At 41.2% G+C, this 18,754-nt stretch overlaps 1 protein-coding gene across 1 annotated transcript in view; it reads right to left on the reverse strand.

The window, feature by feature from the left end:
• The window catches only part of PTCHD4 (patched domain containing 4), a 115,081-nt gene extending 99,893 nt beyond the window's left edge, over nt 1-15,188 (reverse strand). Inside the window, 2 exon segments of the mRNA XM_075269207.1 lie at nt 14,495-15,061; nt 15,063-15,188. Coding sequence (XP_075125308.1) covers nt 14,495-15,061; nt 15,063-15,110 — 615 coding nt within the window. The 5' untranslated portion in view covers nt 15,111-15,188.
• Nucleotides 15,189-18,754: the final 3,566 nt, after the last annotated feature.

The following is an 18,754-nucleotide window of genomic DNA, read 5'->3' on the forward strand; positions in this document are numbered from 1 at the left end:
ATATACATTCATATACCATATAAGTCATATATATACTTGTATGAATACTATATATACACACACACATATATACATACACATTATTATAGCATACAGTATATACTCACACATACCTGTATACAAACATACAGTACTCACACAGTATACAAGTCACATACTTTACACAAATGTACATATATACATATTAAACATACAGATTTTACAAAGAGTTTACTCACCTATTCCAGCAGCAGTCGGCTCCCTGTCCTCCCCACACGCTGCGATGTAACAGGACTCAGTGTGAGGAGGAGGGGGAGGGGGAGGAAGTGCGTGCGGGCAGCAGGGGAGATCTCACAGGACAGCAGCTGCAGGTAAGTGAAGGGAGAAGCCATTAGCTGATGCTGAAGAAAGACTCGTTGTCCTCCGATGTGTACTTCTTCAGCATCAGCTAATGGGGGCCCCTGTGTGTGGAGGCAGATGCATTGGCCAGGTGCCCGGTTGGGGCCCCTGGCCATCCCGATCGGGCCCCGACCAATGCATCTGCATTGATAAAAATCAAAACTTTAAGTCAGGGCTCGGGGCCCACCGGGGGATTCCCCGGTACACCGGTGGGCCAGTCCGAGCCTGCCCAGAATGGTATAACTAAAGAGTACATCTGGTACCGCAAGAAAGTACACCTTGTGCATCCCATGTGTATTACCGTATATACTCGAGTATAAGCCGACCCGAATATAAGCCTCGGCCCCTAATTTTACCACAAACAACCTGGAAAAACGTATTGACTCGAGTATAAGCCGAGGGGGGGAAATGCAGCAGCTACTGGAAAATTTCAAAAATTAAAATGGTAGGAGATTTTGGGTGCAGTAGTTGCTGGGTGCTGGGGAAGGGGAGGGGGTGTTTTGGTTGTCTGTCTGCCCCTTCCCTGAGCTTGAGGACTGAGTTTTTTTTCCCCCACTTGGAATTCAGTCTGGCTGAATATAGGGTATCTGTAGTGCTCCTATTAACCCCTTCCCGATGGAACAGGAGCACTGCAGATCCCCTATATTCAGTAGACCGGGCACTGTCAGACACAGGGATACCTAATGTGTATGTGTGTCACAGTCATTTACTACTTTTATATGTATTCTAGGGAAAGGAGGGATTTAGAACTTTTATTTTTAAATATTTTTTAAATCTTCTTTTCTTTTCTTTTTTTGCGATATTTTATGGGAGATTCTATACATTGATATTGTGGTTGGTCATAGACCCCTCCCCTCCTAAAAAAATAATAATATTAATAATTTTAATTTTTTTTTTTTTGCTGACTCGCGTATAAGCCGAGGGGGCTATATACTCGAGTATATACTTGTATACGGAAATATAAATACGTTGCGGGTGTCAGTGACTCCAAGAACAAATTTGGGATTTTTTTTAAGGGGTTAAAACCTAAGAAACTGTATAAATTTGGTGTCACTGGAATCATAATGACCCAAAGAATACATGTCCTTTGGTTACATAATGAACCCCATAAAACAAAGCCAGAAAGAATATTTTTATCCGGCTTCCCAGTATATTGTACGAAATATTAAATGATACCGTTATAAAGAACAATTTGACCTTTGTGAACAGAAAACTGTAAAAGTTATTGTGTTTGGAATGTGGGGAGTCAAAAAAAGCCTGTGGCGGGAAGGGTTAAGCAGCTGATCGGTGGGACGCTCATGTAGTGGACGACCTAGGTTCAGTTGATGGTCTATCCTAAAAACTTCTTTAGGCTAAGCCCCCACGTAGTGAGCTGCAGCAAAAAAAAAATAGCTGTTGGAAAACAATGTATTGACTTTCTGCTTCTATTACACATATCGGGAACCTGATAGGTATCATTGATATATACTGCGATTTCCGAAACCACGATGGTTTTGTAAAATGCAGTGTGTTGGCAGCGCATATATTCCTGCAATGTATGGATGGGATTCACTAGAATCTCATCCGCTTTGCAGGGACTGTAAAACAGCGCATTTTGTTCCGCACGTGGAGCCCCAGTCTAAGGCTAAGGCCCCACATTATGGAAACGCATCACTTTTTGTTGCAGATTTTGATTCAGGTTTTTTAAGACAAAGCCAGGAATGTAATTAACAGAAAGTAAACATCAAAAGTGCAATAAAAAAACCTCTGCGTTTCGGCAATGCGTTGATGGGATTCACCACATGGGGCCTTAGCCTTAGGCCCCATAGTGGCCCCTCCACACAGTATTATCCCCCATAGTGGCCCCTGCACACAGTATTATCCCCCATAGTGGCCCCTGCACACAGTATTATCCCCCATAGTAGCCCCTGCACACAGTATTATCCCCCATAGTGGCCCCTGCACACAGTATTATGCCCCATATTGGCCCCTGCACACAGTATTAGCCCCCATAGTGGCCCCTGCACACAGTATTATCCCCCATAGTGGCCCCTGCACACAGTATTATCCCCCATAGTGGCCCCTGCACACAGTATTATCCCCCATAGTGCCCCCTGCACACAGTATTACGCCCCATAGTGGCCCCTGCACACAGTATTATCCCCCATAGTGGCCCCTGCACACAGTATTATGTCCCATAGTGGCCCCTGCACACAGTATTAGCCCCCATAGTGGCCCCTGCACACAGTATTATCCCCCATAGTGGCCCCTGCACACAGTATTATGTCCCATAGTGGCCCCTGCACACAGTATTAGCCCCCATAGTGGCCCCTGCACACAGTATTATCCCCCATAGTGCCCCCTGCACACAGTATTACGCCCCATAGTGGCCCCTGCACACAGTATTATCCCCCATAGTGGCCCCTGCACACAGTATTATGTCCCATAGTGGCACCTGCACACAGTATTATGCCCCACAGTGGTCCCTGCACACAGTATTATGCCCCATAGTGGCCCCAGTACACAGTATTATGCCCCATAGTGGCCCCTGCACATAGTATTATGTCCCACTGTGGACACCCATAAACAATTATTATACTCTGGGGTCTGAAAAGATAATAATTAGAGATGAGAGAACACTGTTCGGAACAGCCATTCCGAACAGCACGCTCACAGCACGCTCCCATAGAAATGAATGGAAGCGGCCGGCACGCGGGGGGTTAAGCGGCCGGCCGCCGGCAAAGTCTGTGTGCTTCCATTCATTTCTATGGGAGCGTGCTGTTCGGATCGGCTGATCCGAACAGTGTTCGCTCATCTCTAATAATAATAATAATAATAAACGGAGACCCGGGGGAGAAAAACATAAAAAAACCTCTGTTACTAACCTATCTCCCGGCTCCTACGCTGTCAGCCTCCAAAGTAGTCCATCTTCAATGACGTCAGACGTCACATGACCCAGGACGCAGGCCGGGGACATGAAACATCACACAATTAGGCCGAAGCCTGCCCGGATTGTGGAGAGGTAAGTAACAGTGTTTTTTATATTTCTTACCTCTCCCGGACTGCCGATCATTATACTCAGGGGTCCAAAAAGACCCCCCGAGTATAATGATAGTAGTTATAGTGGTTGTCACCGGGCCTCTAATGTCCTGGGCCCCGTGGCAGCTGCCTCTGCTGCTACGACGGTAGTTACGCCACTGGCCTTAGGGTATGTTCACACGATGGAAAACAAATTCCGCTCGTGAACTTTCCGTGCGGCTAGCCACGATGCCGATGTAGTGCATCAGCAGTCCGTCACGGCATCCCGGTCCTGATTAGGCCGAATGAATGGGCCTAAACAGGAGTGTGTCTTGAGCCACGGACAACGCGGCTGACTAAGCCGCAAAATCCGCGGCAAGATAGGTCACGTCAATTCTTTTTTCTGCTACTAGCTAGTGGGAAAAAAAGCCAGCGGCTCCCATTGAAGTCCATGGGAGCCATTTTTGCAGGTGGATTTTGAGGCAGACTCCGCGTCAAAATCCACCTGCAAAAAACTCCATGTGAACATACCCTTAAAATTCTTTCATTATACGTACAGATGTAGCACAGTTAACACGAATTTTCTCAGTTGGCTAATCTGTCGCAACGTGATATTTTCTTAGAGAAGACAACAAAAACAATAAAAAGTCATTGGAAAATAATTTTCCATGGTTTTTGTTGTGTTTGGTTTCAAGATATCTCGCTGCAGCAGATTAACCAATTGAAGAAGTTCGGGTTAACTCTGCTACATGTATATATTACATTGCGATGAGCGGCGTCCTATGTAGCTTCCATTTGCAGGTGTGAACGACGTCTGAGACATGGCCATAATTGTGCTAAAAATATAAAAATAGCCAATATTGAGATACACACAGTAATATTCTTCAATGTCGCACACTCTAGTCAGCGACTAAATCATGTAATGGATCACTACAGAAGAATCTCCATTGCGGCCTAGTCATCGCCCCCGAGTTGAGGGAACTGAATGGATGCAGCTGGCACGCAGGGGGTTAAAGGGGGTTAAGTGTCTGGCCGCCGGCAAAGTCAGCGTGCCGGCCACTTCCATTCATTACTATGGGTGCGTGCTATTGGAAACGGCCGTTTTGAATAGTACTCGCTCATCTCTAATGTGAGTATAAATGGTAGAAGGACATTTTATACTGTCTGATAGCCCATAGCAACCAATCACAGCACAGCTTTCATTATTCAGGAGCAGAATACAAAATGAAAGCTGTACTGTGATTGGTTGCTATTAAAGATGGGCGGCTGATACGTTCCGAGCCAGGTCTGACCCGAACAATTGTCGATTTGTCTCACATAAACTAAAATGGCCACTGAGACAGACATTGTGGTGAATTATTATACTCTCGTTATTATTATACTCTCACGGCGTACGGCGCTCTCCAGGGGACATAATGGTCATGACGTTCAGCATGGACAGATGACGCTGGGCGTATGACGGAGTCTGAGGAGACTGTCTAAATTTGTTCAACCAAGGGGCCACACGGTGGCTCAGTGGTTAGCACTGCAGCCTTGCAGCGCTGGAGTCCTGGTGTTCAAATCCCGCCAAGGGCATAAAAAAACCATCTGCAAGGAGTTTGTATGTTCTCCCCGTGTTTGCATGGATTTCCATCCCATATTCCAAAAAAGACATACGGATAGGGAAAAATGTACATTGTGAGCTCTATGTGGGGCTCACAATCTACATTTAAAAAAAAAAAAAAAAAAAAAATTTGTTCAACCAAAAATGGGATCAGGGACCAGGGCCACCCGATAATAAACGAATCTAGGGAGCGTCGCCCATCTCTAGATGCTATGGGCAACTAAGAGAGTCGTGCTCTTACACCATTTTAATAAATCTGCCCCCCACTATTTAGTTGTTTGGAGACCCCAGAGTATAGGGGCTAGTTCACACGGGGCTAGGGACCGCATATTTTGGTCCTGATTTTGATGCGGGAAGCCGTGTCAGAATAGGACCAAAATGCACCTGCCGCAACTGTCGCGGCTTCCCACTCCGGAGTAGGACCAAATGAGGGTGCTGTTGCGAGGCGGACGCCAGGGCTGAACCAGCCGTAGAATCCGCCTGAAGAAAGGGCAGTTCGCTTCTTTTTTCCGTGAACGGGAACAAACCGCTCACGGAAAAAAGGATGCTAGCGGTCTACATAGGCCTCTATTGTGAGGGGCGGATTTTGAGGTGGATTCGGTGTCAAAATCCGCCCCCTCTTGCCCCGTGTGAACGAGCCCTAACAATTTCACTTCGGCCTTAAACAAATCTTTGGACCGAACCCAAAGCAAAACTGATTTTCAGAGGTTCTCTCATCTCTAGTTATCGTCGTCATTCTTAGGATAGGCCATTATTCTGTGCCGATCTGAGGGGTCCAATAACCAGGACCCCCGCGGATCAACTCTTTGAAGGGGAAGTGGTGCTCTGTACGCACCGTTTCTTCTTCACAGGCCATATATTGTCATGATCATCGGCCACATGGCCTGTTTGCAGCTCAGTCCCATTCAAGTGAATCGGCTGATCTGTGATTAAATCCAGCCGCTGTACAGATGTTTGGCGCTAGGCTTGATAGGTAGTGAAGACTGAACATTGTAACTTTCAAATGGCTGATTGTCTGACATCACCTCTTCATCGATATACACTACTATGGAGGAACAATTTTCTCAAGCTGCCAAATTAGTCAGTGAAATGCCCTGATTTATCTGGACACCGTGTATCATATTTATCTGAAGGATTTGCATAATATCTATCTATACACTGTGTGTAATATCTATCTATACACTGTGTGTAATATCTATCTGGACTCTGTGTGTAATATCTATCTATATGCTGTATGTAATATCTATCTGGACTCTGTGTGTAATATCTATCTATATGCTGTATTTAATATCTATCTATACACTGTGTGTAATATCTATCTGGACTCTGTGTGTAATATCTATCTATATGCTGTATGTAATATCTATCTGGACTCTGTGTGTAATATCTATCTATATGCTGTATTTAATATCTATCTATACACTGTGTGTAATATCTATCTGGACTCTGTGTGTAATATCTATCTATATGCTGTATGTAATATCTATCTATACACTGTGTGTAATATCTATCTGGACTCTGTGTGTAATATCTATCTATATGCTGTATTTAATATCTATCTATACACTGTGTGTAATAACTATCTATACACTGTGTGTAATATCTATCTATACGCTGTGTGTAATATCTATCTATACACTGTGTGTAATATCTATCTATACGCTGTGTGTAATATCTATCTATACGCTGTGTGTAATATCTATCTATACGCTGTGTGTAATATCTATCTATACGCTGTGTGTAATATCTATCTATACACTGTGTGTAATATCTATCTATACACTGTGTGTAATATCTATCTATACGCTGTGTGTAATACCTATCTATATGCTGTATGTAATATCTATCTATACACTGTGTGTAATATCTATCTGGACCCTGTGTGTAATATCTATCTATATGCTGTATGTAATATCTATCTATACGCTGTGTGTAATATCTATCTGGACTCTGTGTGTAATATCTATCTATACGCTGTGTGTAATATCTATCTATACGCTGTGTGTAATATCTATCTGGACTCTGTGTGTAATATCTATCTATATGCTGTATTTAATATCTATCTATACACTGTGTGTAATATCTATCTATACGCTGTGTGTAATATCTATCTATACGCTGTGTGTAATATCTATCTATACGCTGTGTGTAATATCTATCTATACGCTGTGTGTAATATCTATCTATACGCTGTGTGTAATATCTATCTATACACTGTGTGTAATATCTATCTATACACTGTGTGTAATATCTATCTATACGCTGTGTGTAATATCTATCTATACGCTGTGTGTAATATCTATCTATATGCTGTATGTAATATCTATCTATACACTGTGTGTAATATCTATCTGGACTCTGTGTGTAATATCTATCTATACGCTGTATGTAATATCTATCTATACACTGTGTGTAATATCTATCTATACGCTGTGTGTAATATCTATCTATACACTGTGTGTAATAACTATCTATACGCTGTGTGTAATATCTATCTATACACTGTGTGTAATATCTATCTATACACTGTGTGTAATATCTATCTATACGCTGTGTGTAATATCTATCTATACACTGTGTGTAATAACTATCTATACACTGTGTGTAATATCTATCTATACGCTGTGTGTAATATCTATCTATACGCTGTGTGTAATATCTATCTATGCGCTGTGTGTAATATCTATCTATACGCTGTGTGTAATATCTATCTATACACTGTGTGTAATATCTATCTATACGCTGTGTGTAATATCTATCTATACACTGTGTGTAATATCTATCTATGCGCTGTGTGTAATATCTATCTATACACTGTGAATAATATCTATCTATACGCTGTGTGTAATATCTATCTATACGCTGTGTGTAATATCTATCTATACACTGTGTGTAATATCTATCTATACGCTGTGTGTAATATCTATCTATACACTGTGTGTAATAACTATCTATACACTGTGTGTAATATCTATCTATACGCTGTGTGTAATATCTATCTATACACTGTGTGTAATAACTATACGCTGTGTGTAATATCTATCTATACACTGTGTGTAATATCTATCTGGACTCTGTGTGTAATATCTATCTATATGCTGTATGTAATATCTATCTATACACTGTGTGTAATAACTATCTATACACTGTGTGTAATATCTATCTATACGCTGTGTGTAATATCTATCTATACACTGTGTGTAATAACTATCTATACACTGTGTGTAATATCTATCTATACACTGTATGAAATATCTATCTATACGCTGTGTGTAATATCTATCTATACGCTGTGTGTAATATCTATCTATACGCTGTGTGTAATATCTATCTATACGCTGTGTGTAATATCTATCTATACGCTGTGTGTAATATCTATCTATGCGCTGTGTGTAATATCTATCTATACGCTGTGTGTAATATCTATCTATACACTGTGTGTAATATCTATCTATACGCTGTGTGTAATATCTATCTATACACTGTGTGTAATATCTATCTATGCGCTGTGTGTAATATCTATCTATACGCTGTGTGTAATATCTATCTATACGCTGTGTGTAATATCTATCTATACGCTATGTGTAATATCTATCTATACACTGTGTGTAATATCTATCTATACGCTGTGTGTAATATCTATCTATACACTGTGTGTAATATCTATCTATACGCTGTGTGTAATATCTATCTATACACTGTGTGTAATATCTATCTATGCACTGTGTGTAATATCTATCTATACGCTGTGTGTAATATCTATCTATACGCGGTGTGTAATATCTATCTATACCCTGTGTGTAATATCTATCTATACGCTGTGTGTAATATCTATGTATACACTGTGTGTAATATCTATCTATACACTGTGTGTAATACCTATCTAAACACTGTGTGTAATATCTATCTATACGCTGTGTGTAATATCTATCTATACGCTGTGTGTAATATCTATCTATACGCGGTGTGTAATATCTATCTATACCCTGTGTGTAATATCTATCTATACGCTGTGTGTAATATCTATCTATACCCTGTGTGTAATATCTATCTATACGCTGTGTGTAATATCTATCTATACACTGTGTGTAATATCTATCTATACACTGTGCGTAATATCTATCTATACACTTTGTGTAATACTATACACTGTGTGTAATATCTATCTATACACTGTGTGTAATATCTATCTATACACTGTGTGTAATATCTATCTATACGCTGTGTGTAATATCTATCTATACGCTGTGTGTAATATATATCTATACGCTGTGTGTAATATCTATCTATACGCTGTGTGTAATATCTATCTATACGCTGTGTGTAATATCTATCTATACGCTGTGTGTAATATCTATCTATACGCTGTGTGTAATATCTATCTATACACTGTGTGTAATATGTATCTATACGCTGTGTGTAATATCTATCTATACACTGTGTGTAATAACTATCTATACACTGTGTGTAATATCTATCTATACGCTGTGTGTAATATCTATCTATACACTGTGTGTAATATCTATCTATACGCTGTGTGTAATATCTATCTATACACTGTGTGTAATATCTATCTATACACTGTGTGTAATATCTATCTATACGCTGTGTGTAATATCTATCTATACGCTGTGTGTAATATCTATCTATACACTGTGTGTAATATCTATCTATACACTGTGTGTAATATCTATCTATACGCTGTGTGTAATATCTATCTATACACTGTGTGTAATATGTATCTATACGCTGTGTGTAATATCTATGTATACACTGTGTGTAATATCTATCTATACGCTGTGTGTAATATCTATCTATACCCTGTGTGTAATATCTATCTATACGCTGTGTGTAATATCTATCTATACGCTGTGTGTAATATCTATCTATACACTGTGTGTAATATCTATCTATACGCTGTGTGTAATATCTATCTATACACTGTGTGTAATATCTATCTATACGCTGTGTGTAATATCTATCTATACCCTGTGTGTAATATCTATCTATACGCTGTGTGTAATATCTATCTATACACTGTGTGTAATATCTATCTATACACTGTGCGTAATATCTATCTATACACTTTGTGTAATACTATACACTGTGTGTAATATCTATCTATACACTGTGTGTAATATCTATCTATACACTGTGTGTAATATCTATCTATACGCTGTGTGTAATATCTATCTATACACTGTGTGTAATATCTATCTATACGCTGTGTGTAATATCTATCTATACGCTGTGTGTAATATCTATCTATACACTGTGTGTAATATGTATCTATACGCTGTGTGTAATATCTATCTATACACTGTGTGTAATATCTATCTATACGCTGTGTGTAATATCTATCTATACGCTGTGTGTAATATCTATCTATACGCTGTGTGTAATATCTATCTATACACTGTGTGTAATATGTATCTATACACTGTGTGTAATATGTATCTATACGCTGTGTGTAATATCTATCTATACGCTGTGTGTAATAACTATCTATACACTGTGTGTAATACCTATCTATACACTGTGTGTAATATCTATCTATACGCTGTGTGTAATATCTATCTATACACTGTGTGTAATATCTATCTATACGCTGTGTGTAATATCTATCTATGCGCTGTGTGTAATATCTATCTATACGCTGTGTGTAATATCTATCTATACACTGTGTGTAATATCTATCTATACGCTGTGTGTAATATCTATCTATACGCTGTGTGTAATATCTATCTATACACTGTGTGTAATATCTATCTATACGCTGTGTGTAATATCTATCTATGCGCTGTGTGTAATATCTATCTATACACTGTGTGTAATATCTATCTATACGCTGTGTGTAATATCTATCTATACGCTGTGTGTAATATCTATCTATACACTGTGTGTAATATCTATCTATACGCTGTGTGTAATATGTATCTATACACTGTGTGTAATATGTATCTATACGCTGTGTGCAATATCTATCTATACGCTGTGTGTAATAACTATCTATACACTGTGTGTAATACCTATCTATACACTGTGTGTAATATCTATCTATACGCTGTGTGTAATATCTATCTATACACTGTGTGTAATATCTATCTATACGCTGTGTGTAATATCTATCTATACACTGTGTGTAATATCTATCTATACACTGTGTGTAATATCTATCTATACACTTTATGTAATATCTATATACAGTATACACTGTGTGTAATATCTGTCTATACACTGTGTGTAATATCTATCTATACGCTGTGTGTAATATCTATCTATACCCTGTGTGTAATATGTATCTGGACGCTGTGTATAATATCTATCTATACGCTATGTGTAATATGTATCTATACGCTGTGTGCAATATCTATCTATACACTGTGTGTAATATGTATCTGGACGCTGTGTATAATATCTATCTGAAAACTGTCTGTAATATATCTGAACACTGTGTATAATGTCTATCTGGGACACTGTGTGTAACATCTACCTTGACACTGTGTGTAATATCTATCAAGGACGCTGGGTATAATATATGGGCGCTGTACATAATATCTATCTGGACGATGTGTGTAATATCTGTCTAGTGCTGTGTGTAATATCTGTCTGTACACTATAAAACTATCAGACACTATTACTATGAAGAAGAAGCTCAGCGGAAGCTTCGAAACGTCATATTCTGTCATCATTATGAGTTAGCCATTAAAAAAGGTATCACCTACTGAAGACTTGCAAAGTTTTTTTATTTTATTACTATCCAGACACTTTATGGCAATATTTACCTGGTGGTGTTTCGGCTAGCTCAGCTTAGAGGGAACAGGTCCCTAACTGCACGCTGGCTACAAAACAGAGAATTTTGTGAGATTTATTACAACTGGCGCACTTTCCGAGCTCTGAGCCAGTCGTTTCCCCAGCGTTACCCATTTACAATGATGCAGGGGATTATATAGTAGGTTGACCCTGTCTAAAGAGGACCTAAAACCCCTATTACATACTTAATCTAATCGGCGCTGTCACCTTGAATATTGTGGTGTTTTGTTTATCTAAATCAGTTCAGCCATTCCAAAGATATAAGCCCTGTTAGTGTTTATGTAAATTAGGGTCTACTAGCCAAGTGGGTGGTAACACTGTGGTTTCTCTGCGTGCTCTATCTAATGCAGTGTTACCGCCCACTTGGATAATAGACCCTGGTTTGTGTCAACATTAACAGGACTTATATCTGTGGAATGGCTGAACAGATTTGGATAAAGAAAACCCCATAATGCTTAGGGTGACCGCCGATTAGATGATGCTTGTCATTGGGTTATAAAGAAGTTGCAGTAATGTATAATGATATATTACATGGCCCTTATTGAGTGTAGAAGGCCCGGGATTTTGTAAATCTGACATTCACTCTCAATGTTATATTTTCCAATGATTTTACACCGTCTCCCCTCTATTGTATTCATATACCCCATAGCATGTGATGTCGACTCTACGGCCCTCCAACTGTTGCAAAACTACAACCCCCGTGTTCTCTGATCCCAGTATTTTACAGACCAACCCTGTAGGGCTTATACGGCCTAGTACCTAAGAGAATAGGATAGACGCATATACATTTACGATAAGTAAACTAATGGTTAATCCCTATGAACCTAAATACTCAATGCAAACCCATAAATACTGGAAGAAGAGGGCCATCAATAATAGTGTAATTCAGGAAGTACCTGTCACATATGTCAATGCACCATTTCCTAAAGTGCGTGCACACAATAAGACCTGCGTGCAAGGTGTCACTGACAATATACAGCTCCAATCCATATATTGAATGTACTCAATACAAATCTATATATAGGAGATGCGTTTAGCTTTATGCAATGTGCTTGAAAAATAGCAAGGCGGAAACTTCCAGGATATAGCAGAGCTGAGTCTGTGTCACGTAGAAGAGATAAGTTTGTCCTTTTGATTTCTGGGATTTTCCATAGGATTGCAGGCAAACCTACGCCATGATAGTATATCACAGTGTACACAAGCTGAATGCCAAACTCACTCCGACATCTGTAATACTGTAGACCACACAGGGTAACAATGCCCACATCTCAGATGCTGCGGCACTGCTGTCACATCCCTCTAGAGATAACTCTTCAATACACCGCCGGCTGCCAATTCACCAACACACAATGCCCACTGCCGGGTGCAATAAGCAACAGTTAAAGGAGGACACAGCAATAATATAAAGGAGCAGACAATTCAGGACCCTGACAATGGCTAGCCATCAATAATAATGGGAGCATAGTCAGCCATGTATCCTGAGCAATGCAGTGCAGGAGACTATAGGCTGTAGTCAGGAGCTACAGACCCAAATACCTGCACCCAATCCAAGCACCACAGGTATCCGTATAGATGGCACAGGATGGAGTATATTATATTTACATAGGAATATCCTGCCAATACGCCAGTGCTGCCAAGACATCCAGGAATAGTTTGCAGATCACAAACAGCTACACATGGGACAAATAGGAATTAGAAACAAAGATTCTCTATATGTGGTGTGAACATGTGTATAGAAACCATAGTAGTATACAGAATAGTAATGTGATGTATATACAATATCATCTATGCAGTATATCTCACTACTTCTGTCTGTCTATCTATACATAAGCCTATCTATCTATCTATCTATCTATCTATCTATCTATCCTCTGAATCTTATGCTATATGATACATTGTTAATATTTGGTATTATGTATCTTACCAAGCTTCAATACTATTTACTATAACACTGATATGTTTGTTATTATATGGGGTGCAGGTTAATGACATATTATATATCTCCTATCCATCTATCTATCTATCTATCTATCTCATATCTATCTATCTATCTATCTATCTATCTCCTATCTATCTATCTATCTATCTATCTATCTATCTATCTATCACCTATCTATCTATCTATCTATCTATCTATCTATCTATCGTACCTACCCAACTCTCTAGTTAATCTTTATCCATACCTCTAGCTAATTTTTCTTTCTTTCTTTCTTTCTTTCTTTCTTTCTTTCTTTCTTTCTTTCTTTCTTTCTTTCTTTCTTTCTTTCTTTCTTCCAACATTATCTATCAACCTATATATCAATTTCTAATTAATATCTCTATATCTACCTACAGTATCTATCTATCTATCTATCTATCTATCTATCTATCCATCTATCTCATATCTATCTATCTATCTATCTATCTATCATCTATCTATCTATCTATCTATCTATCTATCTATCTATGTATCTATCATATTTCTATTTCTTACGGTACATGGTACAGTTTGATAACATATATCTCACCATGTTTCCAAGCTTCAGTACTATTTATTATGATACTGGTATATTTATTATAGAGGTCGAAGGTTAAGTACGTCTACCTATCTATCTTTCTGTCTGTCTATCTATCTATCTATCTGTCACTCTACACAGTATATATAAAGTATACACTTCTTCACACCCCCATTCCCCCAGGATAGAGAGGATAGTAGTCCATTACCTTGAGTTTGGTGTTGGGGTAGGTGACTGCCACCTTGCTGGCTGTGTTATTGGAGAGAGTGGCTGCCCTGATTTCCTCCAGCACTGCTATGATATCATCCAGCAGGCATCTCTTGTCCTCATTGCCCAGCACACACAGATGGGAGAAGGTGTAGTTGTAGCCCCTGTAGTTCACCTTCATGTCCAGCACAGCCCTGTGGATGTGGAGGATATGCTCAGCCTGCAGCAGGATATTCCCCCCAGGCTTGGAGAGCAGGATCACCCTTCCATACCTGCCTGGGGTGTGCAGGTCTGAATACAGCTGCTTCTTGGACTGTTCTAGGGGGAAGAGGCTGCTAGCCAAGCTCCTCTCTATCTTGGCCAGGCTGTGGCTTGGGGCTACCAGGGCTTCTAGGTCACTGTCTGTCTTGTAGCGACTGAGGAAGATGAAGCCAAAGATGATGGTGAGGACTGCAGGGAGAGTAAGGAAGAAGACTGGGTGCCTGCTGACAAATAAGCCCAGCTTGTAGAAGAATGTCTTGAGCCCTCTGTGGATCACCTGCCGCAGCATCCTCCAGCAGATCCTGCTCACCACCACTGATGATGCTCCAGGTGGCCTTAAGAAGCACATGTGACATGTGTGGGGGCTTTGCCCTCCTTGGTCACTTGCTATGCACTCTTCTACTCTGCTCCAGACTGCAGCAAGTTGCAGCAAGCCTGCCAAATATTGATCTGGGGGGGCTCCAGCAAGACTGCCCCCTCTTCCCCCCTCTCTGTGATCAGCTCTTGTACTGGGGATTATTTGCTCTTGCTGGAACAAAGCTTCCTTCTTTGATGTTGGAGAAATCAGCAGAATGATGTCTGCCTGATAGGGGAGCATGAGCTTGTATGGTCCTCTTCAGTCATGGCACACAACAGATGAAGGAGCCTTCATTCACCCATTCATTCATTCATCTGGAGCAGGGCATGAGGAGTTATGACACTGCAAACACATGCACTGGCTGGAGTAAAGAGCTTTGGGGGGAGGCTGGGAGATTAAATCCATTTTACTGCAGTGGAGTAGCAATGAAATGAGGAGGGGGAGGATGGGGGGATCTCTGAGAGGCTGCTGCTGGTCTTCCACTCTGTCTAGATGGGGATTCCTTCTGTAGCATGTAGGATTTTGCAGCATTCTTCATGCTGAGGCTTCTGCATACATCTATCCTGGAGGGCTGGCTTCCTTCTGTGCATGTGCAATAGACATATAGGACGCATGCAGCAGCAGCTGAACCTATAGCACTTATGTATTACGGTCTGTGGGTGTGTGTCTATATATATATAGATAGACATAGATATATCTATAGATACATGGATGCAATGCCCAGCACCTCTGCCATTGAGTGACAGGTAGGTTCCAGTTCTCTATACGTTGTCATTAGTATATAGCCGGAGCATGCAGACCTGTATCTATCTCCTCCCGTGTCTCCAGTCCTCCTCACCTCCTCCTTTCCCTTTCATCTTCCTCCACTCCACGTGGGAAGCAGAGCGGGAAGCTGCAGAGCAGAATACAGGAGAGAATCAGGCGCTGTGTCCTAGGGTTATAGGCGGCTTTCCTAGTATGGTTACACTGCAGTGATTAAAGGGTTAACAGGAATGAGGGAATTGAGGAATAAGTCGCCTCGTCCGCGCGCTAATAAATTAGCGAGTGCGGGCTTGACGGTCAGCTCCTTATAAAAGGCAACGAATAAGAAAATATTGCGTTCGACTTGCTGCTGATGAAGCAGAATATACCATTTGTGCAGGTTAATAAAGGGTTAATGTATCGGAATACGGCCAATAATTATGGCGATGGGATCCGTCCTTTGAGACTTGGTCTCTCAGAGACTCTTATAGCATAGATTCGTCTCCATCAGGGCTGTGGAGTTGTAGTCGTAGTCGGGGCAAGTTTTGGGTAGAGTCAGGATTGGAAAAAAAGTTGCCAACTCTGGTTTCAGAATAAAATAACTGATCATGGTGGCTCAGTGGTTAGCACTACAGCCTTGCAGCGCTGGAGTCCTGGATTCAAATCCCACCAGGAACAACATCTGCAAGGAGTTTGTATGTTCTCTCCGTGTTTGTGTGAGTTTCCTCCCATTGTACAAAGATGTACTGATAGGAAGCCAAAAAAAAATTATTAATTGTTGATGATTAATATTGTACAATAATTAGATATATAGCTGGTTACTAGAGATGAGTGAGTAGTATTCGATCGAGTAGGTATTCAATCGAATACTACGGTATACGAAATACTCGTACTCGATCGAGTACCACTCGCTATTCGAATGGAAAAGTTCGATGCAGAACCAGCATTGATTGGCCGAATGCTATACAGTCGGCCAATCAACGCTGGTTCTTCTCCTACCTTTAGAAGTCTTCTCCGTGCAGCTTCCCCGCAGCGTCTTCCGGCTCTTCATTCACTCTGTCAGGCATCGGGCCTGGGCAGAGCCGACTGTGCATGTCTGCTTGTAGTGCGGGCATGCGCAGTCGGCTTTGCCCAGGCCCGATGCCTGGCAGAGTGAATTCAGAGCCGGAAGACGTCGCAGGGACGCTGCAAGGAGAAGACTTCTCGGAGGATCCAGCCCGACCCTCATTAGTGGACTTGGTAAGTGTAATTTGATCAAATGTTGCCTACCCCTGAAACGAGCATTTTCCCCCCATAGTCTATAATAAGATTCGATATTCGATTCGAGTAGTCGAATATTGAGCGGCTACTCGAAACGAATATCGAACATTTTACTGTTCGCTCATCTCTACTGGTAACATGTTTGCTCTCATAGGAATTCAGTCACTAGGTTTTTGGTGACTTGGGCCTGCGTTTGGATGTCCGTTCGGGGAGTCCACTTGCAAGTAGCACTTCTCTCTCTGCGTATTTTGTGTGGAAACCGAATGGAAGCCACACGGAACCCATTACAATTTATGGGGTGTTTTCTCAGGTAACCGCTTTTCTATGCCAAGTCTATGCCAAGTGGACTCCCCAAACGGAATCCCGAACACAGATGTAAACCGGGCCTTAGAGGAGCCTTACTGCTTCTGACTGACCATGGATGTCAACTTTTTATGTACGAATCGGAGCAGTAGTCGGGGAAAAATACAGGAGTCGGATTCAGTGGTTTGTCCTACTGGTCCCAGTTCACACTAGAGTCATGGCATATGTTATTAACGAATCCATGATCACATGGATCCAATATAATCCTGAAGGCTCCCCCTGACTTATATCAGGGGCTCTCAGGTGTGCATTGGCATAGTTTTCTGGTATATTTGGTCTGTTTTCTGACATATATACATTTGCTTTACTAAGCCATCTCCGCCCAGCTTTGTCCATTTTCGTAAAAAGTGGTGCGCAAGGCACAGAGTCCAAAAATTTGGCACAAAAATGTCACCACATGTATGCCCATCTTTGCAAGAAAACTGGCATAGATGGGTTAGTAAATTTGCCCCTACTATGTCAGAATAGAAAAGTGCTGTGTTCTCCTTATTCTAGGGTATGCTGGATTTAACAGCACACCATGTGGCCAGGCTTGGTATTGCAGGTATAGGTGGTTTTAAAGGGATCCTATCATAGAAACCCTTTTTTTTTCTGGTAACACGTTGGAATAGACTTAAGAAAGGCTATTCTTCTCCTACCTTTCGTTGTCTTCTCAGCGCTGCCGTTCCCTAGGAATCCCAGTTCTTGTCGGTATGCAAATGAGTTCTCTCGCAGCACTGGGGGCGTCCCCAATGCTGCGAGAGAACTCTCTCCAATGCAGCCACCATCTTCATCAAGAGCGTCCTCTTCTTCCGGCGCAGGTTTCCGACTTCTAGGCCTTGGCAGAGCAGACTGCGCATGCCCACAGGCCACGAGAAAAAGCCCGCTTACAATACTGTGCAAGCAGCCATTTTCTCTTGGCCTGTGGGCGTGCGCAGTCTGCTCTGCCCGATGCCTAGAAGTCGGAAACCTGCGCCAAAAGAAGAGGATGAAGAGGACATTGCTGACGAAGATGGATGCGGTGCTGGAGAGAGTTCTCTTGCAGCATTGGGGACGCCCCCAGTGCTGTTTGAGCGCTGGGGCCCGCCCCCAATGCTGCGAGAGAACTCTCTCTAGCACTGCCTCCATCTTCGTCAGCAGCGTCCTCTTCATCCTCTTCTTTTGGCGCAGGTTTCCGATTTCTTCATCCTCTTCTTTTCCGACAAAAACGGGATTCCTACGGAACGGCGGCATGGAGAAGACAACGAAATGTAGGAAAAGAATAGCCTTTCTTAAGGCTATTCTGACGTGTTACTCATA

The sequence above is a fragment of the Leptodactylus fuscus genome, chromosome 3 (genome assembly GCF_031893055.1).
Source record: "Leptodactylus fuscus isolate aLepFus1 chromosome 3, aLepFus1.hap2, whole genome shotgun sequence".
NCBI classification, from domain to species: domain Eukaryota; kingdom Metazoa; phylum Chordata; class Amphibia; order Anura; family Leptodactylidae; genus Leptodactylus; species Leptodactylus fuscus.